This window comes from Scyliorhinus canicula, chromosome 6, assembly GCF_902713615.1.
Source record: "Scyliorhinus canicula chromosome 6, sScyCan1.1, whole genome shotgun sequence".
Lineage (NCBI taxonomy): Eukaryota > Metazoa > Chordata > Chondrichthyes > Carcharhiniformes > Scyliorhinidae > Scyliorhinus > Scyliorhinus canicula.
The window spans coordinates 29,425,167-29,452,924 of NC_052151.1; the positions used below are offsets into that span (position 1 = coordinate 29,425,167).

At 46.4% G+C, this 27,758-nt stretch overlaps 1 protein-coding gene across 2 annotated transcripts; it reads left to right on the top strand.

Moving 5' to 3' along the window:
• Nucleotides 1-1,442: 1,442 nt before the first annotated feature.
• Nucleotides 1,443-8,014, top strand: LOC119967061 (N-acetylneuraminic acid phosphatase). 2 transcript variants are annotated; one of them, XM_038799094.1, is made up of 2 exons: nt 1,443-1,648; nt 7,048-8,014. In XM_038799094.1, the coding sequence occupies exons 1-2, from the start codon at nt 1,547-1,549 to the stop codon at nt 7,696-7,698; spliced, it is 753 nt and encodes a 250-aa protein (XP_038655022.1). In that variant the 5' UTR covers nt 1,443-1,546; the 3' UTR covers nt 7,699-8,014. The 2 variants fall into 2 exon arrangements, with proteins under 2 accessions (XP_038655022.1, XP_038655023.1); XM_038799095.1 differs by lacking the exon at nt 1,443-1,648 and adding an exon at nt 3,904-4,486.
• The last annotated feature ends 19,744 nt before the right edge of the window (nt 8,015-27,758 follow it).

Consider the following 27,758-nt stretch of genomic DNA (forward strand, 5'->3'; position numbering starts at 1 on the left):
TTTAAAACGGGGCTAATGAAAGGGGTTCTGACTTTTAACTCAACTTTACTATCCCTCTCAATGTCCTAGGGATTACCATTGACTAGAAATTTAACTGAAGTAGCTATACAAGTACTACGGATACAAGAACAAGTCAGAGGTTGGGAATTCTGCTGAGAATAATTTACCTGCTGACTCCCCAAAGCCTGTGCTCCATATACAAGGCACAAGTCAGGAGTGTAATGGAATAGACTCCAATTGCCTGGATGAGTGCAGCTTGAACACTCTAGAAGCTCAACACCGTCCAGGGCAAAGCAGCCTGCTTGATTGGCACCCCATCCATCACCTTCCACATTCACTACCTCCACTGCTAACACACAGTAGCTGCCGTGTGTACCATCTACGAGATGCACTGTAGGAACTCATCAAGGTTCCTTGGGCAGCACCTCCCAAACGTGCGACCTCTACCATCTAGGACAGGGGTGGGCAAACTATTCCGTGCAAGGGCCGCATTCAGAAATTCACAATTCACAAAGGGCCGCATAGTATATTAAGTAAAATAATTACTTCACCCGGTTATGATTCTGGGCGCCTCATATAGAACATAGAACAGTACAGCACAGAACAGGCCCTTCGGCCCTCGACGTTGTGCCAAGCAATGATCACCCTACTCAAGTCAACGTATCCACCCTATACCAGTAAGTAACCCAACAGCACCCCAACCAATAAACTTTAAAAAAAAAATTTTTTTTTTAAAATTTTTTTTTTAATGACTTGGAGGGCCGCAGAAATACCTTTGGCGGGCCGCATGCGGCCCGCGGGCCGTAGTTTGCCCACCCCTGATCTAGGACAATAGCAGCAGATACCTGGGAACACCACCACCGGCAGGTTCCCCTCCAAGTCACTCACCATCCTCACTTGGAAATATATCGCCGTTCCTTCACTGTCGCTGGGTCAATATCCTGGAACTCCCTCCCTAACAGCACAGTGGGTGTACCTACACCTCATGGACTGCAGATTCAAGAAGACAGCTCACCACCACCTTCTGAAGGGCAATTCGGGATGGGCAATAAATGCTGGTGTGCAGCCATTCACACCCAAATCCAATGAACAAATAATATATTTTTAAAAAGTGGGGGGGGGGAAGAGGAGATTTATTCTCAACTCTTGCAGCTTCGCAGAAAGCATTCCAGCAAAGGGAAACACTGAGAAGCCAACTGCCTGGAAATACTCTATTTCCACCCGCACTCAAAAACTTCGCTTCAGTTCTTCAATCGATTGGCGCCACGGTGGATAAGAGTTTTTTTTAAAGTTCCCGAGATCGACACACACACACACAGATCAAATCAAAGCTCAGCCACCCGGAAGAGCGCGCGCACGGACAACCTGCCTCGCGCGCTCCACCCGCCCAGCCAACGGCCGTGTGACGCGCGCGCGCTCCATCCATCGACGCGAGCCAACGGCCGTCGGGTGGCGCGCGCGCTCTCCCCCTCGCGCCGAGGCGACGGCCCCCCCCCTCTCCCCCTTCTCTGAGTTCACCGTTGCGGGACGCTTGCTGGCCGGTGCGATGGCGGCTGCCGGAACCGGTGCCCGGCTGTGCGCGTTGCTGTTCGACCTGGACAACACGCTGATTGACACGGCCGGCGCCGACAGAAAAGCTGAGCGACAGGTAAGGGGAAGCTCCAACTTCCTCCTTCAAAATAACCCATCAGACAGCAGTGAGATGGAGCAGCCTGCAGTCTCCCTCATTCTCTGCAGGCAGTACATCAACTGCACTGTTTGGAAACAGGTCATTGAGCTCCACCAGAGGCCCTGGTGGAGGCGGGTTCAATTTTGCCCTTTAAAAATCAGACAGTTCCATGGGCAGGGTGGGTATAGAGGGATGTGCATCAAATACGGGCAAGTGGGACTAGCTTTGTGATAGAAACTGGTGTGCTGAACTAGCCACCTCCCTAGAAGTAGCGTTTCAGAGCCTCAACGTTTTCCCCTCCGACTACACGACCCCCCCTTGTGGACACCCGACCCCTCACCGTTTATGGCCTCGCGACCCTGAAGGTCAACCCTCTCCCGCTATTCGCGAATCTCACTGCCAACTGTAAACCCGTCGCCACCAGCAGTAGGCACTACAGTATCCAGGACAGGACTTTTATCAAGTCCGAGGTCCGGTGGCTCTTGCGGGAGGGGATCATCAAGGCCAGTAACAGCTCCTGGAGAGCCCAAGCGGTGGTCGTCGGGACCGGGAAAAGAACCAGATGGTTGTAGATTACACCCAAACTATAAATCGGTATACGCACCTCGATGCGTACCCCCTTCCCCGGATAGCGGACATGGTTAATCAGATTGCACACTACCGGGTGTTCTCCATGGTAGATCTAAAGTCCGCATATCACCAGCTCCCAATCCACCCGGAGGAATGCCACTAGATGGCCCTTGAGGAAGACGGCCATCTCTTCCACTTCCTCCGGGTCCCCTTTGGCATCACCAATAGGGTCTCGGTCTTCCTAAAGAACGATGGACCGAATGGTGGACAAGTACGGGCTGTGGGCCACATTTCCGTACTTGGACAATGTCACCATCTGCGGCCACGACGCCAAACTTCAAAAGTTTCTCCAAACCGTCCAAGCCCTCAACCTCACTTATAACAAGGAGAAATGTGTTTTCCACGCAACCAGACTAGCCATCATCGGCTATGTCATGGAAAACGGAGTTCTAGGGCCCGTGCCCGACCGTATGCGCACCCTCCTGCAACTCTCCTTTCCCCACTGCCCCAAGGCCCTGAAAAGGTGCCTGTGGTTCTTTTCCTATTACGCCCAGTGGGTCTCCCAACTATGCGGACAAGACCCACCCGCTGATCAAAGCGCCATCTTCCCGCTGGTGGCTGAGGCCTGACTGTCCTTCAGCCGCATCAAGGCAGATATTGCCAAAGCCGCGATGCGTGCAGTGGACGAGTCCGTCCCCTTCCAGGTGGAGAGCGACGCGTCAGAGGTTGCCCTCGCCACCACCCTTCTCCAGGCAGGCAGGCCAGTAGCATTTTTCTCCCGTACCCTCAACGCCTCTGAAATTCAACACTCCTCAGTCGAAAAAGAAGCTCAAGCCATCGTGGAAGCTGTACGACACTGGAGGCACTACCTCACTGGTCGGTAGCCTTCATGTTCGACAATACACAGCGGGGCAAGATCAAGAACGATAAAATCTTGAGGTGGAGGATCGAACTCTCCACCTATATTTACGATATAGTGTATTGTCCCAGGAAGCGCAACAAGCTCCCGGATGTCCTCTCCCGCGGCACATGCGCCAGCGCGCAAGATGACCAACTCCGGGCCATCCACGATGACCTCTGCCACCCTGGTGTCACCCGGCCTATCCACTACATCAAGGCCCGCAACCTGCCCTACTCCACCGAGGAGGTCAGGGCCATGACCAGGGACTGCCAAATCTGCGCGGAGTGTAAGCCGCACCTCTATCGACCGGATAAGGCCCACCTAGTGAAGGCATCCCGGCCCTTCGAGCGCCTCAGTATCGACTTCAAAGAGCCCCTCCCCTCTACCAACTGCAACATGTATTTCCTCAACGTCGTTGACGAGTGCTCCCACTTCCCCTTTGCAATCCCTTGCCCCGACATGACCGCGGCCACCATCATTAAGGCCCTACATAGTATTTTCACCTTGTTCGGTTTCCCCATTTACATCCACAGTGACCGGGGCTCCTCGTTTATGAGCGACGAACTGCGTCAGTATCTGCTCGGTAAGGGCATCGTCTCGAGCAGGACTACCAGTTATAACCCCCGGGGAAACGGACAGGTGGAGAGGGAGAACGCGATGTTCTGGAAGGCCGTCCTCCTGGCCCTATGGTCTAGGAATCTCCCAGCTTCCCACTGGCAAGAGGTCCTCCCCAACGCGCTTCACTCCATTAGGTCACTCCTTTGCACAGCGATGAACGAGACTCCTCATGACCGCCTATTTGTTTTCTGTGGGAAATCCACCTCCGGGGTTTCGCTTCCATCCTGGCTGAAGACACTGGGGCCCGTACTACTCCGGAAACATATGAGGAGCCATAAGTCCAACCCCCTGGTCGAGAGGGTGCAGCTCCTTCACGCTAACTATGCATACATAGTGCACCCCGACGGCCAGCAAGATACGGTCTCCCTCCGGTACCTGGCACCTGCAGGATCCCCTACCATCACCTACCCCCCTCCCCAACCTACACCAAACAGCGCCGCCGCCCCTACATGACCTCCACACCCCCTCCTATACCCCCTCCCTCCATCGCTGATCTACAGGGATGAAGCTCCAGAAGACTCGCTCCCGGAGTCCGCACCTGTGCCCGCATCGACAAGTTCACCGCCCATGCCCGCACTGACGAGTTCGACACCCTAGCCTGCTGTGAAACCAGAGCTCAAGCGATCGCAGTGCAGGATCAGGGCACCGGACAGACTCAACCTATGAGCCCTTCACCCCCGCCAGACATCAATTTTCTAACAGGGGCTGAATGTCGTGAATGTATTATGGTAACCATTCACCACTATATGACATTGTACTATGCTGTTGCCCATGTCGGCTCCACCTATAAACCATTGTACTGTATTACACCTCTAGTATCATGTTGATGCCCTTGTGGGCTCCGCCCCCTTGAGGGGAGGTATATAGACAAGCTGCCCTGTAGGCGGCTCTCAGTGCAGAGCACTCGTAGGCAGGCACTGTTCTAGTTGATTAAAGCCACAGTTCACTTCAACACTCTGTCTCGTGTGAATTGATGGTTGCATAAGACAGACTGGGCCGATGGGCCTGTTTCCATGCTGTAAACATCAATGACTCTATGTTCCCACTCCCACCAGCTAAATCTATCAGTATAACCCTCTATTCTCTTATCAAGTGTCCCCAATATTATCAACCTCATCAGCTCCCTGTGATAGCAAGTAAACAGTACCTTTGGTGAACCTACACCGCATGGACTGCAGCCCTTCGAGAAAGCAGTATGGCACCACACATAAGGCTATAGAAATGTTGGCCAATCCAGCGATGGTCACATCCCATTAAAGAATGTATATTTTTTTCATTTACGTGATGTGGACGTCATTGGCTTGGCCAGCATTTTTTTGCCCATACCTAATTTCCCTTCAGAAGGTGGTGGTGAGCTGCCTTCTTGAACTGCTTCAGTCCTTGAGGTGTGGGCACACCCACTGAGCTGTTAGGGAGGCCGTTCCAGGATGTTACCCCAGCGACAGTGAAGGAACAACGATATATTTCCAAGTAAGGGCAGTGAGTGACTTGGAGGGGAACTTCAAGGTGGTGGGGTTCCCAGGTATCTGCTGCTTCTGTCTTTCCAGATGGTAGTGGTCGTGAGTTTGGAAGGTGCTGTCTAAGGAACCTTCATGACGGCATCTTGTAGATGGTGTACACGGCTACCCTGTTTGTCGGTGGTGGAGTGTTTGAATGTTTGTGGAAGGGGTAGTAATCAATTGACATTATTACAATTATGCAGCTCTTCCTTGGGACTTTTTTCTGCCTGGGTGTTGCCCTATAGGTAGAAAGTTGAAAAAATAAATATTAATATTAACAGCTTCCATCTCACTTGAGGAAGCTTCAGGCCAATCTATATCCACAACCTGTTCTGAAAACCCTATTCACACTTTGACAGCTATGTCATTGATAATTATGGTGAATAGTTAAGACCCTAACACAGATCTTTACATAAAACCAATTGTCACATCCTGCCAATTAGTGTACCTGCCCATTATCTCTACTCGTCTCCTACCACTCAACCATTTTCTAACTAGCTTGATAATTTTCCTTCAGTTCCATGGGCTTCAACTTTCACTAACCATCTCTCATGAAGGACTTTATGAAATGCATCTGGAAGTCCATATAGTTAACATCTGTAGACATTGCTATTTTGCTATTTTATTTGCTATTTTAGTCATCTCGATTGCTATTTTAGTCATCTCTTCAAACATTTCAATTAGGTTTGGTTGCACACTTAATTTTCTTTGAAGGGTGGGATTGGCGTTCTGAATTCTTTTTTTTTCTGGTACCTTTCACAGAAAGGTGGAACTCTTTTTATTTGGTCTGCTGACAACCATATGTTCTGATTGATCCTATCTCAAACAGTGTACTGTCCTGGCATCCACATGTGGCCATTCAAAGTTGGCACCATCTTCTTGAGGCAGCTGCTAAAACTACTTATACATTTGATGGCAAGCAAGCCAAATGAATGGGGTGTAAAGCTGCTGCATTCCCAGCTGGTGACAAGCTGTCTTGCAGTTAGGAGTATCCTTAGAATGCTTGTAATTGCTGAGCAACCTTTAAGGAGTAAGGGGAATCTTCCCTTCAGATAAATAGCTGTGTTTTATAAATTACAATTAATGCAAAAATTGGAATTATGCTATATGCAAGTGAAAAAGCTCTCTGTTACGTTGTGTTAACTGTGTTATTATAATTATGCATCTCTTCCTTAGGACTTTTCCCTGACTGGTTTTTGCCCTGTAAGTAGGAAGTTTAAAAAATAAATCTTAATATTAAGAGCTTCCATCTCACTGAGGAACCTTCAGGCCAATCTGCATCCAACAACCTGCTCTGAAAATTCTACTCGCACCTTGACAGCTATGCCAAATTTCATAGCAACTGAGACAATCAACTAAACTAAATTCTAAATAAAACAACCCACAATATTCTTTTGAAAAGTCAATTTGTCCTATCTCTCAATATTAATAGATCCTTTAAAAATTCCAAGAACCAGATTCACATCTTCGCCAAAAATGCATCACTCTTTGGGCTGTACTCTACCCGCGTTGAAGTATTTGTTTTAAATCTGACAGTTGATTTAGAGATATTATTTACAGATAAACAGACTACCAAACAGGGATGAAGACATTACGTCTACCCACCTTCAGTGGTAGAGGTAAGGATAAGACTTTAAGAAATGTGATTCATGAAAGTAATTTGTGGGTTTGTATATGGAAGCCTTGCAGTTTTTGTTTAAAAGGAGTGATGAAGAAGTTAATAGAAGTTTTCATTTACAATGTGAAAAATTATAAGTTTGAATTTATACTGATTTTCTTCCTCCCAAAAGGTTAAGGATTTATTGATATCGCAACATGGTTATGGAGAGTTTGCTGCTGATCTGGTTATTGAGAAGTTTAAAACTAAGTTAGATGTGGGACATCCTTATTCCTCTACAAAGATAGATATTGATAACGAGCGCACATTATTTATGGAATTGGCTATACAAGAAACAAATGACCATAAAGCTGCCCGGGATTTGGCTACTCAATGTTATTTGCGATGGAAAAAGACAAGACTCGAACACATCTACATCCCGGATCAGGTGAAGGCCATGTTGAGGGAGCTGCATCAGTCCTACAAGTTGCTTTTATTAACCAATGGGCACTCTGTAGTACAAAGGGAAAAGATTGATGCTTGCCAGTGCCAGGAGTACTTTGATCTGATAGTCGTAGGCGGTGAATACCGGGAGCAGAAACCAGCTCGCTCTATTTTCCAGGAATGTTTCAATCTCTTGGGAGTGAAGCCTGATGCCTGCGTGATGATCGGTGACAGTCTAAAGACAGATATTGAAGGTGGGGTGAATTCTGGCGTCAGGGCAACTATCTGGATAACCAACAATAATGAAATACCTAGTGGGGAAAATGCAATACCTGACTACACTGTGAAATCTGTACTGGATGTTAAGGATATTTTGGAAAATATTAAATCTAAAGTTTAACTGGAAATAGTAATTTCCTCCTGTTTGTGTACTTTGCACAATTTTAATGAGAAAGGTGTTTTGAAATCAAAGTTTAAGGATGTTCCCTTTAGATTTGCTATTTTAAATATTCGGGTGATCCTCTAATGTTTACAAGAACACTGTTAATTAACACTGTTACCCAAAACAAATGAGAAATAGTTTCATTATTTTCCAGAAGCACAACTTTAAAATATACTGGATCCTTATCTGTTAAGTTTTATAAGCTAATGGTGGAATGTGTTTAATTGCTTTGGAAATTCGTAGTGAAAGCTTTAAAAATGTTTTGAACACTCTTTCATTAATTGTTGTGTGAAGCTACTTTATCGTTATTTCTGATATTCGAGCTCATATTCAATGTAACAGAAGAAATCAACTGGAAGAGGAAGCCAAGTTATTTTAGCTCTTGAAAGCATTCATTTAAATGATCATCAGGCGGCAGTTAATTTGTGGCAGTTATGAGAAAATGCAACACGCAGTCCAAAACCAATCTTCAAATAGAGCAGATCAAAATGGCAGTCATTCATGTTTTATTTGTGCTCTGAATTTTGATAAGATTGTAAGAGTATTCAAATTTGTTTTAATTTCTATTTTAAAATGGGTATTTTGTATTTAGGACTTCAAGCTGCAATATCGTGATGACTGAAATATCTTCTTTGCTGTCTGTGAAATGGTGTTTTAGTACCCAAGTTTTACTGACCAAGAGACACCAGATTCAAATTGGTGTCAGTCAAATTAGAGGTTTTCTGGGTACTTGGGCACAGGAAACATAGAAAATAGGAGCAGGAGGAGGCCATTAGGCCCTCTATTTATTATGATCATGGCTGATCATCCGACTGAATAGCCTAATCCCGCCTTCCTTTTCCCCCCGCCCCCCCTTCATATCTTTTGATCCCCTTTGCCACAATAATAATCTTTATTATTGTCACAAGTAGGCTCACATTAACACTGCAGAAAATTCCCTAGTAGCCACACTCCAGTATCTGTTTGGTTAAAGTGCTAAATCTAACTACTCCTTGAGAAAGGATCTAGTTATGGTGCAGCTCCTCTTTGCAGAGAACAAACAGGATTGAGATATCCTATGGTAATATCCATGATTGAATGACCTGCCAGCAATTATTGTCTGGACCAAATGATCAAGAGAGTAAAGTGGAGTGAATTAAAACAAAAATTCCCCTCGAAACCATGAAGGCTGGAGAACAGTACCACACAGAATTATTTCAAGTGGTGTCAGGCTTCCTAATGATTGACTGATGGATTATAAGGTTCAAGAAAATTTATGAAATATAGAACAAAGACATTTACGTTGTGTGGAGGGGAAACTGAGGTGGTGCATAAACTAGTAATGGTGAAATAAAAATAATAAAGTAAATTATGGTATCAAATGGGATTATCAGCCTATACTGCATTTTAGTTCTCTTATTTGACAGATTTATTTTTTTTTTAACTTGAAATTAAGGGGGTCATGTGATGTGAGCACAGGCACGGCTGTGTTTTTGCGAGCACTGGTTCTACTCATTTTTTAAAAAATTAACATTTTATTGAGGTACTTTTGGTATTGTAACAACAGCAAAATAAACAATGTACATGAAACTATAAACATAGTGCAAAAGTCCTCTCCCTTCCTTACAGGACCCACCTTTATTAACTCCCCCCCTACTCTAAGCTAAACTAACCCCTGCCCTTCTGCTGATGATTAATTTTCCGCGAAGAAGTCGACGAACAGTTGCCACCTCCAGGCGAACTCTAACAGTGACCCTCTCAAGGCGAACTTCATTTTCTCCAAACAGAGAAAGCTAGCCATGTCTGATAGCCAAGTCTCCGACTTCGGGGGCTTTGAGTCCCTCCAAGCTAATAGTATCCGTCTCCGGGCTACTAGGGAAGCAAAGGCCAGAACGTCTGCATCTTTCTCCTCTTGGATTCCCGAATCTTCCGACACCCCGAAAATCGCTACCTCTGGACTCAGCGCCACCCTTGTTTTTAACACCGTGGACGTGACATCTGCAAACCCCTGCCAAAATCCCCAAAGCTTTGGACATGCCCAGAACATGTGGACATGGTTCGCTGGTCTTCCCGCACATTTTGCACACCAGTCTTCCACCCCAAAGAATCTGCTCATCCGGGCCACTGTCATGTGAGCCCGATGCAGGACCTTGAATTGAATCAGGCTGAGCCTGGCACATGTTGCGGATGCGTTGACTCTACTCAACGCGTCCTCCCATAGACCATCCTCTATCTCTCCTCCCAGCTCCTCCTCCCACTTGCGCTTCAGCTCCTCGGTCTGCATCTCCTCTAACCCCATAAGTTCCTTGTAAATGTCAGAGATGCTCCCTTCTCCTACCCACCCTCTGGAAACTACCATGCCCTGAATCCCCCTTAGCGGTTGGAGTGGGAAGTTGGCACCTGTCTACGTTGGAAGTCCCCCACCTGCAGATACCTGAATTTGTTTCCCCTTGCCAACCCAAACTTCTCCTCCAGTGCCCTCATACTCGGAAAGCTCCCCTGTATAAACATGTCCCCCATCCCCTCAATCCCTGCTCTCCGCCATATCCGTAACCCCTCCCATCCATACTTCCCGGGACAAACCAGTGATTATTACAGATTGGGGACCAGACCGATGCTCCCACATGTCTCCTCCATTCCCCCCAGACTCTCAGGGCCGCCACCACCACGGGGCTGGTGGAGTACCGTGCCAGTGGGAACGGTAGAGGCGCATTTACCAACACCCCTAGACTGGTGCCCTAGCATGAAACTGCCTCCATACGCTCCCATGCCGACACCTCCCCCACCACCCACTTCCTGATCATGGCTATATTCGCCGCCCAGTAATATTTACTAAAATTTGGCAGCGCCAGCCCGCCCCCTCCCCGACTCCGCTCAACCATTACCTTCCTTACTCGCGGGGTCTTGCCCACCCAAACGAAGCCAATGATCACTTTGAACCATTTTTTAAAAGACCGCGGTATAAAAGTGGGGAGGCACTGAAATACAAACAGGAATCTCGGGAACACTCATCTTCAACGTCTGCACCCTCCCAGCCAGTGACAACGGAAGCGCGCTCCATCTCCGAAAATCGTCCTTCATTTGGCCTACTAGTCGGGCCAGATTTAATTTCTGCAGCCGGTCCAATTCCCGCGCCACTTGAATGCCGAAGTACCTAAAGCTTCCCCCTACTAATCTAAATGGCAGCTCCCCCAATTGCCCTTGACTGGACCGCAAACATCTCACTTTTCCCCATATTTAGCTTAGCTTATACCCTGAAAACGGGCCAAATTCCCCTAGAATCCTCATGATTTCTTCCATCTCCTCTATTGGGTCCAATACATACAGAAGCAGGTCGTCAGCGTAGAGCGAGACTCTGCTGTCCCCCCCCCGGACCAGCCCCTTGAGGCTCTCCGAGCAATTGCCAACGGCTCTATAGCTAGCGCGAACAACAGTGGGAGGAGAGGGGGCATCCCTGTCTCATCCCCTAGTGCAGTCTAAAATAGTCCGATGTTGCCCTATTCGTCCGTACTCTTGCCACAGGAGCCTGATACAGCAACCTGACCCAGTCAATAAAGCCTGCCCAAACCTGAACCGTCGCTGTACCTCCCACAGATAATCCCATTCTACCCGATCAAAAGCCTTTTCTGCATCCATTGCAATCACTACCTCCACCAACCTACCTTCCAGGGGCATCATGATCACGTTTAACAACCTTCTTACATTGGCCACCAACTGCCTACCCTTAAAAACCCCGTCTGGTCCTCCCCAATAACGTCCGGAACACTCCTCAATCCTGGAGGACAAACTTTTGGCCAGCAATTTGGCATCCACATTCAACAGGGATATCAGCCTGTAGGACTCACACAGCTCTGGGTCCTTGTCCCGCTTCAGAATCAACAAAATCGTGGCCTGTGACATTGTCGGGGCAGCACCCCTCTTTCCCTTGCCTCATTGATCATCCTCATCAACACCGGCCCCAATATCCCAGAGAACTTTTTATAAAACTCCACTGGTACCCATCCGGCCCTGGGGCTTTACCCGACCTGCATAGCCTTCAGACCCTCCACTATCTCTTCCAACCCGATCAGGACCCCCAGCCCATCTACCAGCTCCCCGTCCACCTTCGAGAAATTCAGCCCCTCCAAGAAGTGCCTCATCCCCTCCAACCCCGTAGGGGGTTCCGACCCGGAGAGCCTACTGTAGAAATCCCTAAACGCCTTATTCACACCTGCTGTAAACAGGTTCCCATCTCTGTCATTTACTTTCCCTATCTCCCTGGCTGCCTCCCTCTTTCTAAGCTGCTGTGAAAGCATTCCGTTGGCCTTCTCTCCATGCTCGTAGATCGCCCCTCCCCCCTCCCCTTGCCTTTCTCAGCTGTTCTCACACCCTCCCTGTGGTTAAGCTGTGAATGTGTCTTTAATTCACTTGTTTATCAGTCCAGAGGAAACAGTCTCGAACACGTTCGTACTTTAGAATATTTTTTATTGCGATTAAGGCAGCCCTCTAGGTATTCCAAAGAAACACCTGTGAGAGAGTGCCAAAGTTTTGCTCAAAACATCCTGTCTTTATATGTTTTTTAAGGGGCTGTCCCTTACATTCACTTGAGCTTGCCCCCATTACAAAGCATAGCTTGTTTTTGCCATAGTTTCGATACATGATTTTACAGACTTTAAAGTTATCTATTGGCACATGAGTATATAGCAATTTTAGCAAAACAACAGGTGTTTAGCCACAGTATCAATGGCTCCCACATTTCATATTCCGTCATCCAGCCATCTTCCTTGTTTCTCAAGGCTATTTGGCTTACAGTCATGAGTCGGCTCACGAATTCAATAATAACTCCCTTATTTGTAACTTTCCACTAATGTGTCCCATTAATTCTGGCTTGTTCTAGCTATTAACCCTTGCTTCACATTCTCAAAGCCAAACTCTGCCTGTAGCCTCCACTGTTCCCTTAAAAGCCCTGCCTCTGGGGTCTCCGCATACCTCCTATCGATCTGTAGTATCTTCTTTGCCAATCGGTCCGTCTCTGCCCTGTTAACCTTCTCCCTATGGGCCTGTATCAAGGTCAGCTCCCCTTCACCACCACCTTCAGTGCTTCCCAGACCACCGCTGCTGAAATTTCCCCCGTGTCATTGACCTGCAGGTAGTTCTGAATACATTTCCTCAGCCGCTCGCGCACCCCTTCGTCAGCCAAAACTCCCACATCCAACCTCCAGTGCGGGCACTGGTTACTGTCTTTACTAACCTGCAGTCAACCCAGTGCAGAGCATGGTCTGAGATTATAATCGCCATGGAAGGCCAGCAACACGGGTTCAATTCCTGTACCAGCCTCCCCGAACAGGGCTTTTCACAGTAACTTAAGTTGAAGCCTATTTGTCACAATAAGCGATTTTCATTTCATTTCATTTTTTTTATAAACTCCATATCATCCCAATTTGGTGCATACACATTTACTAATACCACTGCACCTCCTCCAGTTTCCCACTGGCCATAATGTACCGACCCCCCACATCCGAGACTATTCTACCCACCTCAAACGCCACCATCAGGATCGTGACCCCTGTAGTCTTTGAATCTAGTCCCGAGTGAACGACCTGACTGACCCAGCCTTTCCTCAATCTAATCTGGTCAGTTACTCTAAGGTGCATCTCCTGCAACATTACCACGTCCACCTTCAGTTCCCTAAGATGCCCAAACACATGTGCCCTCTTGATCGGCCCATTTAACCCTCGAACATTCCAGGTGATCAGCCTATTTGGGGGCCGCATCCCCCCCCCCCTTCGCCGATCAGCCATCCCCTTTTTGGACCCACCTCCAGCCCATGCTCCGCACCTCCACCGGCCCGCCGCCACCGGCCTGCCCCCAGGCAGCCTCCGCTCCCAACCTCCTCTCTGTCCCTTAGCCCATTATGGTAATGCCTAATCCCGCCTTTCCTTTTCCCCCATATCCTTCGATCCCCATCGCCCCAGTGCTATATCTAACTGCTTGAAAACATGGTGTTTTGGCCTCAACTGCTTTCTGTGATAGTGAATTAGACAAGCCAACCAACTCTCTGGTTGAAGACATTTCTTTTAATCTGTGTCCAAAATAGTCTACCCTGTATCCTCAGACTGTGACCCCAGGTTCTGGATACCTCCACCGTCGAGAACATCCTTATAAAAGCAAATTACTGCGGATGCTGGAATCTGAAACGAAAGGGGAAATGCTGGAAAATCTCAGCAAGTCTGGCAGCATCTGTAGGGAGAGAAAAGAGTTAACGTTTCGAGTCCGATGAGTCTTTGTCAAAGCCCTTTGTAAACTGTACAGAATAGAACAGGCCCGTCAGCCCACGATGTTGTGCCGAACTAGTCTGAAACTAAGATCAAATCATAGAACTGTACGGCACAAACTGTACAGTTCTGGCTGTCACTTTTGGGCTTGGCTCCACTCTCACACCCACATCCTTGGACATTGCTTTAAAGAAGGCTGTCCAGAACCTGGCAAGTCTGGGGCATGTCCATAACATGTGGGTGTCGTTGGCCAGGCCTCCCTGGCACCATTCACATTTGTCCTCCACCTCCCAAGAAGAACTTGCTCATTCAGTTCTAGTCAGGTGCCCTCTGTGCATCACTTTCAGTAGCATTAGGCTTAACCTTGCACATGTGGGCAGCACGGTAGCGCAGTGGTTAGCACTGTGGCTTCACAGCGCCAGGGTCCCGGGTTCGATTCCCCACTGGGTCACTGTGCGGAGTCTGCACGTTCTTCCCGTGTCTGCGTGGGTTTCCTCCAGGTGCTCCAGTTTCCAGTCCAAAGATGTGCAGGTTAGGTGGATTGGCCATGATAAATTGCCCTTCGTGGCCAAAAAAATGGTTAGGAGGGGTTATTGGGTCACGGGGATAGGGTGGACGTGAGGGCTTAAGTGGGTCGGTGCAGACCCGATGGGCCAAATGTATGTCCTATGTTCTATGTGGAGATGGTGTTAGTCCTGTTCAGTGCTATGCTCCAGAGTCCCCACTCTATTTCTGTCCCTAGTTCTTTCTCACATTTAAACATAAATGTCCTCATTAAACATTTAAACATTAAACATTTATATCCTCCCACATAAACAGCTCTTTAGCACAGGGCTAAATCGCTGGCTTTGAAAGCAGGCCAGCAGCACGGTTCGATTCCCGTAACAGCCTCCCCGAACAGGCGCCGGAATGTGGCGACTAGGGGCTTTTCACAGTAACTTCATTTGAAGCCTACTCATGGCAATAAGTGATTTTCATTTAATTTCATTTTCATTTCATTTTTCCCGTGTCTCGTCCAGCAGGGAGTGTGTCCCTTCTACCAGTCCCCCATACAGGTCCCTGCAGTTCACCCCACTCAAGTTTGACAGTTCCTCTAACATTGAATGTCTTGATATCCATTGGTATGGTGTTGTCTCCTTGCAGACAGATTTTGACTTTTAAGTGTCGCAGTTTGTTCCCGTAGGGCAGTTGTAACCTTTCCGTCAGTTCCTCTAATATCGTTAGTCTGTCATCCGTGTATAAATCCCTAATTGTCAGCGTCTCTCCGTCCTGGCTCCAACTCTTCGAGGTGGCGTCCATTGTGGCTGGTGTGAATCTGTGGTTGCTGGAGATGGGGGGGCATGGTGGACATTTCGGTCAGACTGAAGTATTATCTCAGTTGGTTCCAGGTCCACAGCATGGCGAATATCACTGGACTTGTGGATGTTTGGCTTGCTGGGTTGGGAGTGCTGTTTTGAGAGCTTGGAGGGGCATCCCAATGCAGGAGCGTTACTCCATCCTCGCCCATTCTGCTTCTGATCCTTTCACCCATCCCCTCACTCTCTCTGCTATGGCCAGCCCAATGGCATTGTAGGTTTGGGAGGGCCAACCCCCCCCCCCCCCATACTTCTTTTTCTTTGCAGGACCCCTTTTGGGCATCTGTGAATTTTATAGGTTTCTATGAGATTTACACCCCCCCCCCCACCCCCACCATTCTGAATTCCTGTGAATACAATCCAAACTGACTTAATATCTCCTCATATGTCAGTCCTGCAATCCCAGGAATCAGTCTGGTAAACCTTCGCTGCACTCCCTCTAGAGCAAGAACATCCTTCCTCAGATAAGGAGACGAAAACTGCACACAATATGCCAGGTGCTGGGCAGCGCAGTGATTAGCACTGCTGCCTCACAGCACTGTGTAGCTGGATTCAATCCTGGCTCCGGTCCGTGTGGAGTTTGCACATTCTCCCCATGGCTGCCTGCGTCTCATCCCCACAACCCAAAGATGCGCAGGGTAGGTGAATTGGCCATGCTAAATTGCCCCTTAATTGGAAAAAAGAATTAGCTGCTCTAAATTCATATTTTTAAAAAACAATATGCCAGGTGTGGTCTCACTAATTGTAGCAAGACATTTCTGCTCCTGTACTCGAATCCTCTCACTATGAAGGCCAACATACCGTTTGCCTTCTTTACTGCCTGTTGGACCTGCATGCTTGCTTTCAGCAACACTAGTGTACAAAGATATCTAGTTTTCGTCGCACATTCCCCTCTCCTAATTTTATGGCCATTCAGATAATCTGCCTTCCTGTTTATGCTGCCAAAGTGAATGACCCCACATTTATCCAAACTATACTGCATCTGCGATTTACTTGCCCGCTCACTCAACTTATTCAGATCACCCTATGGCATCTCTGCATCCTCCTCACAGGTTACCCTCCCACCTAGCTTTGTGGCATCTGCAAAAGTGGAGATATTACTTTTCATTCCCTCATCTGAATCATAATAAATATTGTGAATAGCTGTGGTCCCAAACATGGCACAAAAAATGTATCCAGTTCTTCATGTTTGTTGCAAGCCATCGCAGTGTGGGAAGATGTGCACCATTTTCCCACGGCTTTATCCCTTTCTCCCTTGTTCTCTGATGGTGTGTACAGAGGCACCAAGTTGAGCCTAATAATTGTATTGAGTCAGCCTTATTGCTGTTCCCCCGTCCCCCTCTGTATCCATTTATGTTGAGACTTTTTTTTCCTGCTGTGCTCTACCATTACTGTGGTTTTGTTGGGTTAATTTTTAAATGTAAAACTTCAATAAATATACTTTAAATAACAAAACTTGAAATGACTTGCACAGAGTATGATATATATGTTCCCACTGCTGTTTTGTCAGTGTCATATAATATGCAACAAATGAAATGTGAAGTTTAAGTCAAAAAGGTTTCAATGCAATAACATCTCGGAAGTGTTTGTTTGGAATTGACAAATGTAGTTACTTGAGACAGGAAAGGAGCTTGTTGAATTTCTGAAATCAATCCGTAAAAATTATGTACATTAAAACTGTCTTGAGATGCATTTGGATAATATCTGCACCATTCATTGTTCATATCTCTTTGACGGATAATTAAATATTTCTACAAGTGTGAATTAGTTTTTTTTTTAAAGCACATTAAGCTTTCAAGTGAAGGAAAAGCAGAAGCTAAATTAATCAGTTCAATAACAAGGCACACTTCAAAAGAAGTCAACTAATAAGACGTTTAAATCAATTAAAATGTTACATTTATCAGCTGGAGCTGTTCTGATTTAGGCCAGAATAAGAAAACTGCTCAGTATGTCTTGAATGAATTTCTTCTGCCCCACCTCATATATAAGCAAAGAGATAGATTTTCTCTTTGGATGGCCTCGCTAGGTATCTGACAGGCTTGTAGTACTTTTCAACTGTGAGGAAAGCGGCCAGGTGTACTAGTTAGACACAGTAGTAGAAACTAGGTAGCATTGCCAATCCTACTAGATAGCCAGGAAGACTGCTGGAATATAGGTTTGCTCACTAGGCATTAGTATTAGCAACCTGGGAAACAAGTATTTTGCATTCTTGGAACTTTGCCTCAACCGGTATGCCTGCAACATGGCTCCGTCACCATATTACTTCCAGTGAAGTTAGTGTTGCGTGGGATCAACTACCAGGGAATTCTCTGCCTGCTAACCAATCTTGTTCAAATTCCATAATGGCCTCATTCACAGCTCTATAATCCTGCAATAATTTGCATTCCTCCAGTTCTGGTCTCTGCATCCTTCATTCCCTTTACCCCAACATTGGTAGCTGTACTTGTTTTTAAAATGAATTTACGGGATACGGGCGTCGCTGGTTAGGCCAGCATTGATTGCCCAAGCCTAGTTGCCCATCAGAAGGTGGTGGTCAACCGCTGCAGTCCCTGAGGTATAGGTACACCCACAGTGCTGTTAGGGAAGGAGTTCCCAGGATTTTGACTCAGCGACAGTGCAGGAACAGTGATATATTTCCAAGTGTGGTGGTGGGTGACTTGGAAGGGAACCTCCAGGTGGTGGGGTTCCCAGGTATCTGCTGCTCCTGTCCTTCTAGATGGTAGTGGTCGTGAGTTTGGAAGGTGCTGTCACAGGAATCTTGGCGAGTTCATGCAGTGCACCTTGTAGATGGTACACACGGCTGCCATTGTTCATCGGTGGTGGAGGGATTGAATGTTTGTAGAAGGGGCAGCAATCAAACGAGCTGCTTTGTCCTGGATGGTGTCGACACCATTACACTTTTGCCTTGTAAATGGTGGACAGGTGTCGTGGAAATCATAATAAAGACAAATTCCTCGAGGTTCGATTTAAGGAAATGTATTTACACAAATATATTTGCGGAGAGAGAGTGTTCCAGCTGCAAAAGCTAGTGCACTGCACTCTGAGATTCGATTGAAGACAGCATGCTTTATAGTCTGAAATTGCAGTTTGAAGTAAACAGCCATGTTTATATTAAATAGACCTTGGAAAGTATGTAAACTGAAATATGTAGTACGTATGTTCTTGCCCTTGGCTAAAAACAACTCGAGTACACATTTTGTTATCTTTAGGAGGACAATGTGCTTTCATAATAAGGCCAAAACCAGAATATTTCAGCAGTATTTCATTTATGTTAATTTCCCTTCCACAATTCCCTCCTTGTTGATCTTTTGATCAACACTTTTTAGTAAATTACCGTGGCCTCCGTGGAGAAGGGTGGTTTATAATGTAAGGGGAACGGACGTATGACAGTTCCCTGCGTGTTATGAGCCTGGTAGCAAGGAGGCAAGCCGGCTAGGGCTGTTCCTGTGTTTGTACAATAAAAATATATTGCGCAACATTAAAACAGTAACCATATGATAATCAAGATTACAATGGCGATTATAATCCAGAACAGAATCCTCTGTCCTAACGATCCTACCATCCAAAGCCAAAATCCCATCCCTCATTTTTGTGTAATCTTATTACCTCTCTACGAATGTGATCCACCAGATTATCAATTTTTTCTGAGTTATCAGGGATGTATATGCAACAGTCACTTCCAATCAGGGCATAAGTGCCTCCCTTTTCAGCTAACAAGAAATCAAGAGCCATTCTATTCTGCAGAGCAACCGCTCTTATAGCAACCATCTCAGTTTCTATCTGGTTTACAGCTTCTGCAGTGTCATTAGCTACCTGCTCAAGGATGTCTCACAGTTCACGTAGCTCGTATGCATTAGTGGCTATTTCTAATGGTGGTATCATTATTCCCAGCATTTGTGCCCATGTCATAATACTTTGTGTTATCCTGTGATGGAGATGGTCCTGCAGTTGCCGGACGTGATGTACATAAGGGACTACATATCCCAAATAACAGGAGCCTTCCCAATTTTCTGGTAACCACGGGTGGTACGCCTTACGTCCACAGATAAACTAGGTGCCGTTATATGCGTTCAGGTTTCCTTTACTATCAGTCATCATTAGTCTAATCGATCCCCTTCCCAGGAGCCTCCACTAGTTTGATTTTCAACTCCTGACTAATCAAAGATGAATAATCCTTTAGCTGTAAGGTGGAACATAGGGGGTTGCCGATTCAAGGTCTGGTTGCACTGACTCGTGCCTACTGAGTGAGTCCCATATGTTTTATGATTCTTAAAGCCTATACTTCCTTTTGGGACTCCAGTATAATTGGGAAGGATTAGCCAGGGCAGTTGACTTATTACATTAAACCTAGGCCCCCACCATTCCTCAAACCTATTCATATCGTATCTAGCTAATCTCCAATCTAACATATTCTGTGTATCTTCACCACGTTCTGTACTATTTTGACTTGGAGCCCATTCTGCTATCTCTTTACTGGTGAATGGGATAGGTCGCACAGGGAAGCCCTCCCCCAAGCATCTGGGAATTTGTGTACAAACCCAAAAACTGAATTTATTTACCCTCTCTGAGATATGAGTGGGACATGTATATTAAGGTGTTAGTATGCAGTTTACCCTCTACATGATGTTGGGTTAATATGATAATACATAAGAACAGTAGGGTCGTCATTCTCTTCAGGTCAGCGTTTCACGAGTACTCTCAAAGTTCCGTATGATGTAATTTACACGAGTTGCATAGCCGGCCAGGAGGATCATATCATTTGGTCGGTTTGCTGACCCATCGGTGAAAAAGATGATGTCTGGATTTTCTAGTGGATGACTCAATAAATCAGGTTGTGGTGGCTTCAACCAATTGTAAACAGTCATGATCATATATATGTTCTGCTTCCGAGGGCGCGGGCAAGAGTGTTGCAGGGTTGACAGCTGGCGCTCTCTGTTGGTAAAATTGGTTTTAGAGAGGATTACTCCGTACCCAGTGTGTCGAGCCGCAGTAAAATGCTACGTTGCGGATGAATTAAGCATCAGCAAAACTGATTTTGTTTTCTACTATGGCCGCTGTGGCTGCTACTGGTCTTAAGCAATTTGGCATACCCTTTACCACAGCACATAGGGCCTCCGAGTAATAGGCAAGGGGTCTTTTCCCTCCTCAATGCTCTTGAACAGGACCCCTGTTGCAAATCCCCCTGCTTCATTCACATAAAGAGTAAAGGGCTTGCTGAAATTAGGAAGTCCCAAGGCAGGGGCACTAATCATGGCTTGTTTCAAATTATGAAATGCTTGCTCCCTCTCTAGTAATAACTGAAGGGGCGTCCTGTAGGGTAGCCTTGCGCAGTACTGCGTCCATCTCACTATAGTCTGGTATCCACTGCCTGCAATAGCCCTCCATTCCGAGGAAGGTAAAGGTTTCCTTTTTCGTGCGTGAAGTTGGTACCCTTGCTACAGCCTGTATTCTTTCAGACCCAAGCCTCCGCTGTCCTTGCTGCAGCTGAAATCCCAAATACTGAACTGTCTCCTGACAGAATTGCAGCTTGTCCATTGAGACCCTATGCCCCCTTTCTGCTAGATGTGATAATAACAAAAGGGTAGTCTGTTGACAAACTAGCCCTCCCTCTGAGGCTATCAATAAATTGTCATATTGAGGGAATGTTGAGCCTGCAGACAACTGGTACTCGTCCAAGTCTCTTTTAATACTGTTAATTCCAATATATAAAGGTAAATAGATATTGACTTTCTGGGTGCAATGGTATGGAGAAAAAGGCTGAGAAAGTATCCGTTGTTGGTGGTATAGAAGACAAAAGTGACATTTGTGTCCGGCACCAATGGAGCAATAGTGATAACAATTTTATTGATGGGTCTGAGATCTTGTACAAACCCACCACTCGTTGGATCTTCCGACCGGAATAGGGAGTATAGGAGTGTTACAGGGGCTTTGTGTTCTCTTCAGCATTCCTTGCTGTAATAGTGCATTGGTCACTCCCTCTATCCCTTTTTCTGCTTCCGGTGCCAACCTGTATAGTTTTAAGCAGGGCAGGGCAACGTTCTTCTGTAACTGCACCCTATGAGCTGGGGCAGAATGTACTTTTCCAACATGATTTTTATGTTGGGGCCATTGATGTGCCAGTACCTGGGCCAGGATTGAAGGGAGTAAATGCTGGCTCTCTCGGGGAGGTTGTTGTCTTTCAAATGTAGTGGGTCATTATCCTGGATCTCTGGATTATTAATCCAGCGACGATGCCACTATGCCATGGCCTCCCCTTTCAACAGCCTTAAACACTGAAATAATCTCAGTAAATTTCTCCACATCTGTCTTTCTCAGCACCTGCAGCTATCAAACGGGACTGTTGTTTTTTTCTGGCCTCGGCGAGTGACGCTCCACCAAGGCCGCACTTACCTCATTTTCAAATACCGCCCCAATCTCTCAATCCCCCTGGGATACCCCACTGCGGCCTCCAGACTCTTTTCTCCCCCTCCACTGCCCCACCATACTGCTTAGGTGGTCCTCGAGCTCCCCCTCAACCCATCACTTAAGGGTAGGGCACACCCCCCCCCCCCCTCCCCCAAGACCTCATCCCTGGTATGGGCAACCTGGTATCCCTGCAGCTAGGCACCAGCACCCTGGCATTGCCATCGTACCTGGGTGGCAGTGCCAGTCTGGCGGTGCCTGGGTGCCAGCAGGAATGCCAGAGTACCACTCTGCTCAGAGCCCAATCACCTTTGGCCTACGATGGCCTGGGAGACACCCCTCCCCCTGCCCAGGTGCCATTACACCTGGTCCACGTTTGTGTGGACCAGTACTGAACAGCGCCTTGGCAAGGTCTCCCAGGTGCAGCCATTAGTTTCCAGGAATTGGGTGCAGACGTATTTAAATTAGCTTAATAGCTCTTTTTTTTTAAATTTAGAGTACCCAATTATTTTTTCCAATTAAGGGGCAATTTAGCGTGGCCAATCCACCTATCCTGCACTTCTTTTGGGTTGTGGGGTTGAAACCCACGCAGACACGTTTTCCAACTCCTCACGGACAGTGACCCAGAGCCGGGATTCGAACCCGGTCCTCAGCGCCGTAGGCAGCCATGCTAACCACTGTGCCACCGTGCTGCCCAATTAGCTCATTTTAATACGCTGTAACATCTTGAGATCTCATTAGATCTTGCGATGCGTTCCAAATGTCGTATTAATGGCTTCATCACATGACTGAGCCGGGCACGACTAGGCCATTCAATTATGTCAATTATATTTTCTCACCTTGGCCAATTCTCCTTTAAGTTTGAGGGATGTAGTTTAAACAGATAAAGCGGGCAACTGCTTCACATTCACTGCCCAAATTTAGCTGGACTACTTGAGGCATTATTGGGTGCTGTCCTTGTCTGCATAAACTATTGACTGTCCATGATCTCCTGGCTTTACTGTTTCTTCCTAAATCTCTTTTCCCCCACCCAGCCCCCTGTTGTCTCAACCTTCCATTCCAATGACAGATGTAAAGAGATCATGGATTTCTTCATCACCAGGGTTGGGAATATCTGATCAGTTGCCTCTGGCAGTTCCGCTAGATCAACAGTCCAAACCTCATGTAGGTCTTACCCTCACCCTGAATTTGTTTCCTTCTCTAGTTTCTCTCCTCATGCTCCTCCAAGATAATCTTGTCGATAAGACTCACCTCCTGTTCTCTCGACCACCAACTTTCCTTTGTGGCTGTCATGTTAGCCAATATTTTAAATGTTCTCTCTCCTCCAATATCTGGAATATTGCTAAAAGTGGGACATGTTGCAGAAGTTTTTCATCTTGCACTCATCAGGCCAAACACAGGAATGCCAAATTTCAAACAATCTCAACAAATTATACTACAGGAGGAAAGAGTGATGATTAGTTGGCAAGTCAGCTCTGATTGACCGAAGCATTACCATGGATAAAGCAACAGGAAACTATAGGCTCCCCAAGCTGTCAGCTAATTCAAAAAAGGCGCAAACTTTGAACATATTCTTTTTGTTTGCAGAGAACAGGCCCTTACATACGTTACTTCCAGCAATCATAAATGATTCATATGAGCTTAACTGATTATCTTAACTTGAAGCTTTGTTTCCTTTTCTACAAAGTTAGGGAGTTAGTCTAAGGATAATATAAGATAAGTAAAATACTTAAGTGACATCAGCAGAACGGAAGTGAGTCATTGGTGAGTCTTTCTTTTTCAAGTCGTAAATGTTTATGATCTAATAGATAAAGGAGTGGGAGGGCAGCACCAACCACCAGAGAGTGTCCATTCTGAACTGCAGGATATCTCCCATGTCCTAAATAACCATATGAACATGGAGTGTTGTCAGTTGCAATGCACCCATAAGTTTAAGAGCTTTGTAGAGAGAATATTAATAGATGTGATTAACATGCCACTCAAGACTGTGCAGAAGAGGGAGGGAATGGGTGACCACCAGGCAGTCAAGAATAAATAGGTAGTGCAGGAGACCCTTGAGTGCATCTCTGCAACCACAGAAGATGAAAGAGAAATTGTTTCTTGATATCACGTGTGGTGAATCGTATTGGCTGAAGACTGACATCTTTGATGCTGGAGACCTCCGGACGAGACCGAGATGGATCATCCACTTCTGGCTGAAGATTGTTGCGCCTTGTCTTTTGCATAGATGTGCTGGGCTCCTCCATCATTGAGGATGGGAATATTTGTGGAGCCTCCTCCTCCAGTGCGTAGTTTAATTGTCACAGCTGGAAGTGAACATTCAAAAAAGGGGTTGAAGTTTAGTCGAGTAACTTGTAAACCTATCAGTTTAACTTCAATGATGGGAAAGCTTCTACAAATGATCATTGGGACAAAATGAATCGTCACTTAATGAATCATTAAGGAAAGTCAAGATGGATTTCTGCGGACAATTTATGTTCAACAAACTTATTTGAATTTTTTGATGAGGCATGTTGCGATCCCATTTAATATCCCATTCTGGATGGAAAGATCCCAGAATGGAACCCTAGCTGATGAGCTGTAACTTAAAAAAAATATTAACTGTGGAGGAACAGTCACAGGACCGCTAACAAGGAAAAAACATTTATTAAATATGAAAAAATTGGATTATGAATGTGCCTTTATTTCTCATTATCTTAATTATATACACGTTTTAGGATTAACATGGATTACAAAATTCACCGTAATTTACAATGGTCTCATTAACACACAGTCCCTTTTAAATACAGAAGATGAAATGAAATGAAAATCGCTTACTGTGAAAAGCCCCTAGTCGCCACATTCCAGCGCCTGTTCGGGGAGGCTGTTACGGGAATTGAACCGTGCTGCTGGCCTGCTTGGTCTACTTTCAAAGCCAGCAATTTAGCGTTGTGCTAAACTGTGGGCAAATACACCCTCCCCCCTGAACACCAAGTGAATATTTGTGGATGTCTCCTCAGAATCCTCCAGATGATAGGGTTTCCAAACTCCACTCTCAAAAATGATTTAAAACCTCCTCTCATAATAATGCTTTCCCTTTGTGATTTGCATTCCAAAATCCAGACCAGATTTTCCAAATGACACTTTTAAACAAAGCTTCCGCTCCACTTTTTATTGGATCCAGTCCAGTATTTCACACCAATCCCTTTAAGGATTTATTTGTCTTGACTGTTCTGCAAACTGCTCACAATTGCTTTAACTCTCAATTCCCAGATTGTAGTAAATGACATCTGACATTTGATTTACCTTTGAAGGGTGCTGTCCCACTTTAAATTTGGTTAGTGCAATTGTCTCTTTAACTCAGAACACTTTACTTGCTCTTTTTTGAATATTTCTGAATACCTTGGTCTCTGTTCGCTTAACTCCAGACTTAAAACTATACCTTGGCGGAATTCTCCGACCCTCCGCCGGGTCGGAGAATCCCCAGGGGGGGGGGGGGGGGGGGGGGGTGACATGAATCCCGCCCCTCCGCTCTGACACCGGCTGCTGAATTCTCCGGTGCCAGTTTTCGGGTGGGGGCAGGGTTCACGCCGCGCCGGTCGGGGGCCGTTGGCAGCGGCCCTCCCCAGCAATTCTCCGGGCCCCCATGGGCCGAGCAGCCACCTGTTTTCAGCCAGTCCCGCCGGCGTGAAATGAACATGGTCCATCACTGCGGGACCTGGCTGGTAGGCCATCTACTGGAGTCCTCGGGGAGGCACGGGAGATCCGGCCCCGGTGGGGGGCTCTACGGTGGCCTGGCCCGCGATCGGGGCCCACCAATCTGCGAGCGGGCCAGTACCGTGGGGGCACTCTTTCCCTCCACGCCGGCCTCTGTAGGGTTCCACCATGACCGGCGCAGAGAAGAAACCCCCTGCGCATGCGCCAGAACACGCCGGCGGTTCTGTGCATGCGCCAGAACACGCCGGCCCTTCGGCAGCAGCCTAGCCCCAGAAGTGGGGAGGATCCCGCAACTTCCGGGTGGCCCGACGCCGGAGTGGTTTGCGCCATTCTTGGCGCCGGCATCGTGCCAGCCAGCCGATTGTGGGAAAATCCTGCCCCTTATTTCTCATGTTTACTAATAACAATATAAATCCCTTAAAACTAACTTTTGTTTTAAATAAAATTATCTTTATTAGTGCACAAGTAGGCTTACATCAACACTGCAATGAAGTTACTGTGAAAATCCCCTAGTCGCCACACTCTGACACATGTTTGAATATACTGAGGAGAATTCAAAATGTCCAATTCATCTAACATCTTGGTTTAGCACACTGTGCTAAATAGCTGGCTTGCAATGCAGCAGCGCAGGTTCGAATTCCCATACCAGCCTCCCCCAACAGGCGCCGGGATGTGGTGATTCAGGGCTTTTCACAGTAACTTCATTGAAGCCTACTTGTGACAATAAGCAATTATTATTATTATTGTGGGAGGAAACCGAAGTAAACCCACGCAGACATAGGGAGAATGTGCAAACTCCGGACAGAGTGACCCAAGCTGGGAATCGAACCTGGGATCCAAGTGCTGTGAAGCAACAGTGAAAACCACTGTGCTACCCTGCCTGTTTCCTAACCAGCAAGAGAAAGGATTGATGAGGGTGATGCAGTTGATGTGGTGATTATGCACTTATAAATGGTGTTTAATAAAGTGCCACACAACAGACATGTGGCAATGTTAGAACTTGGGGAATAAAATGGACAGTAGCAACATGGATATGAAACAGACTGAGTGACAGGAAACAACGTAGTGATTGACGGTTGTTTTCACATTTGAGGAAGGTTTATAGTGGAGTTCCCCAGCGGTTGGCGTTCAGACCCTTGCTCTTCCTGATGTGTATTGATGACCTAGACTTTGGAATAAAAAAGTCTTACTACATTTGCAAAGGTCTTTGGTGAGATCACATCTGAAAAACTGCATACAGTTTTGGTCTCCATATTTAATGAAAGATACAGAGGAGACAGTACAGCGAAGGTTCACTAAATTGGGATGTAGGACGTTATCCAGCGATAAGAGGCTGAGTAAATTAGCCCTCTAGTTTAGAAGAACGATAGGTGATTTCATTGAAGCACACAAGAATCAGAAGGGACTTGATCGAGTAAATGTTGAGAGATTGTTTTGGATGGTCAGGGAATTTAAAGCACACAGTCTCAGGATGAGGTGTTGATCATTTAAGATTGAGCTGCGAACCTTTTAAACTCGAGGGGCATTTTGAATCTTTGGAATTCGCTACCCCAGAGGGTTGTGGATGCTCCATTGTTGGATATATTTCAAGCTGGGATAGACAGATTTTTCTCAGGTCTCTGGGAAATCAAGGGATATGGTTAATGGGTGGGAAAATAGTGAAGCCAAAGATTAGCCATGATTGTTTTGAATGGCAGAGCAGGCTCAACAGGCCATATGGTCTTCTCCTGCTTGTGTCTTCTTTTGGTGTACAGGACACAATTTCAAATGTGTGAATGATTGAGGAAGATTGTATGGAACTTCAAAAGGACATAGACAGGTTAACGGAACAGGCGGACAAATGGTAGATGAAATTTAAAATGGTAGATCGGAATAGTGAAGCGATCTATTTTGTAGGGAGAATGCGAGAAGCAATATATAATTCAGGGTACAATTCCAAAAGGGGTGCGAGCAGAGGGACCTGGGTGTATATGTGCATAAATCATCTAAGGTAGCATAACAGGTGTTGAGAGCAGTTAATAAAGCATACGACATGGGCAGCACGGTGGCGCTGCTGCCTCACAGTGCCGAGATCCCAGGTACAATCCCGGCTCTGGGTCAATGTCCGTGTGGAGTTTGCACAGTCTCCCAGTGTTTGCGTGGGTTTTGTCCCCACAAACTAAAGATGTGCAGGGTAGGTGGATTGGCCATGCTAAATTGCCCCATAATTGGAAAAAAAACGAATTGGGTACTCTAAATTTATTTTTTTTAAATAAAGCATACAACTTCCTGTGCTCATCAATAGGGACATAAGAGTGCAAAATCGAGATAGTTATATTAAACCTGCATAAAC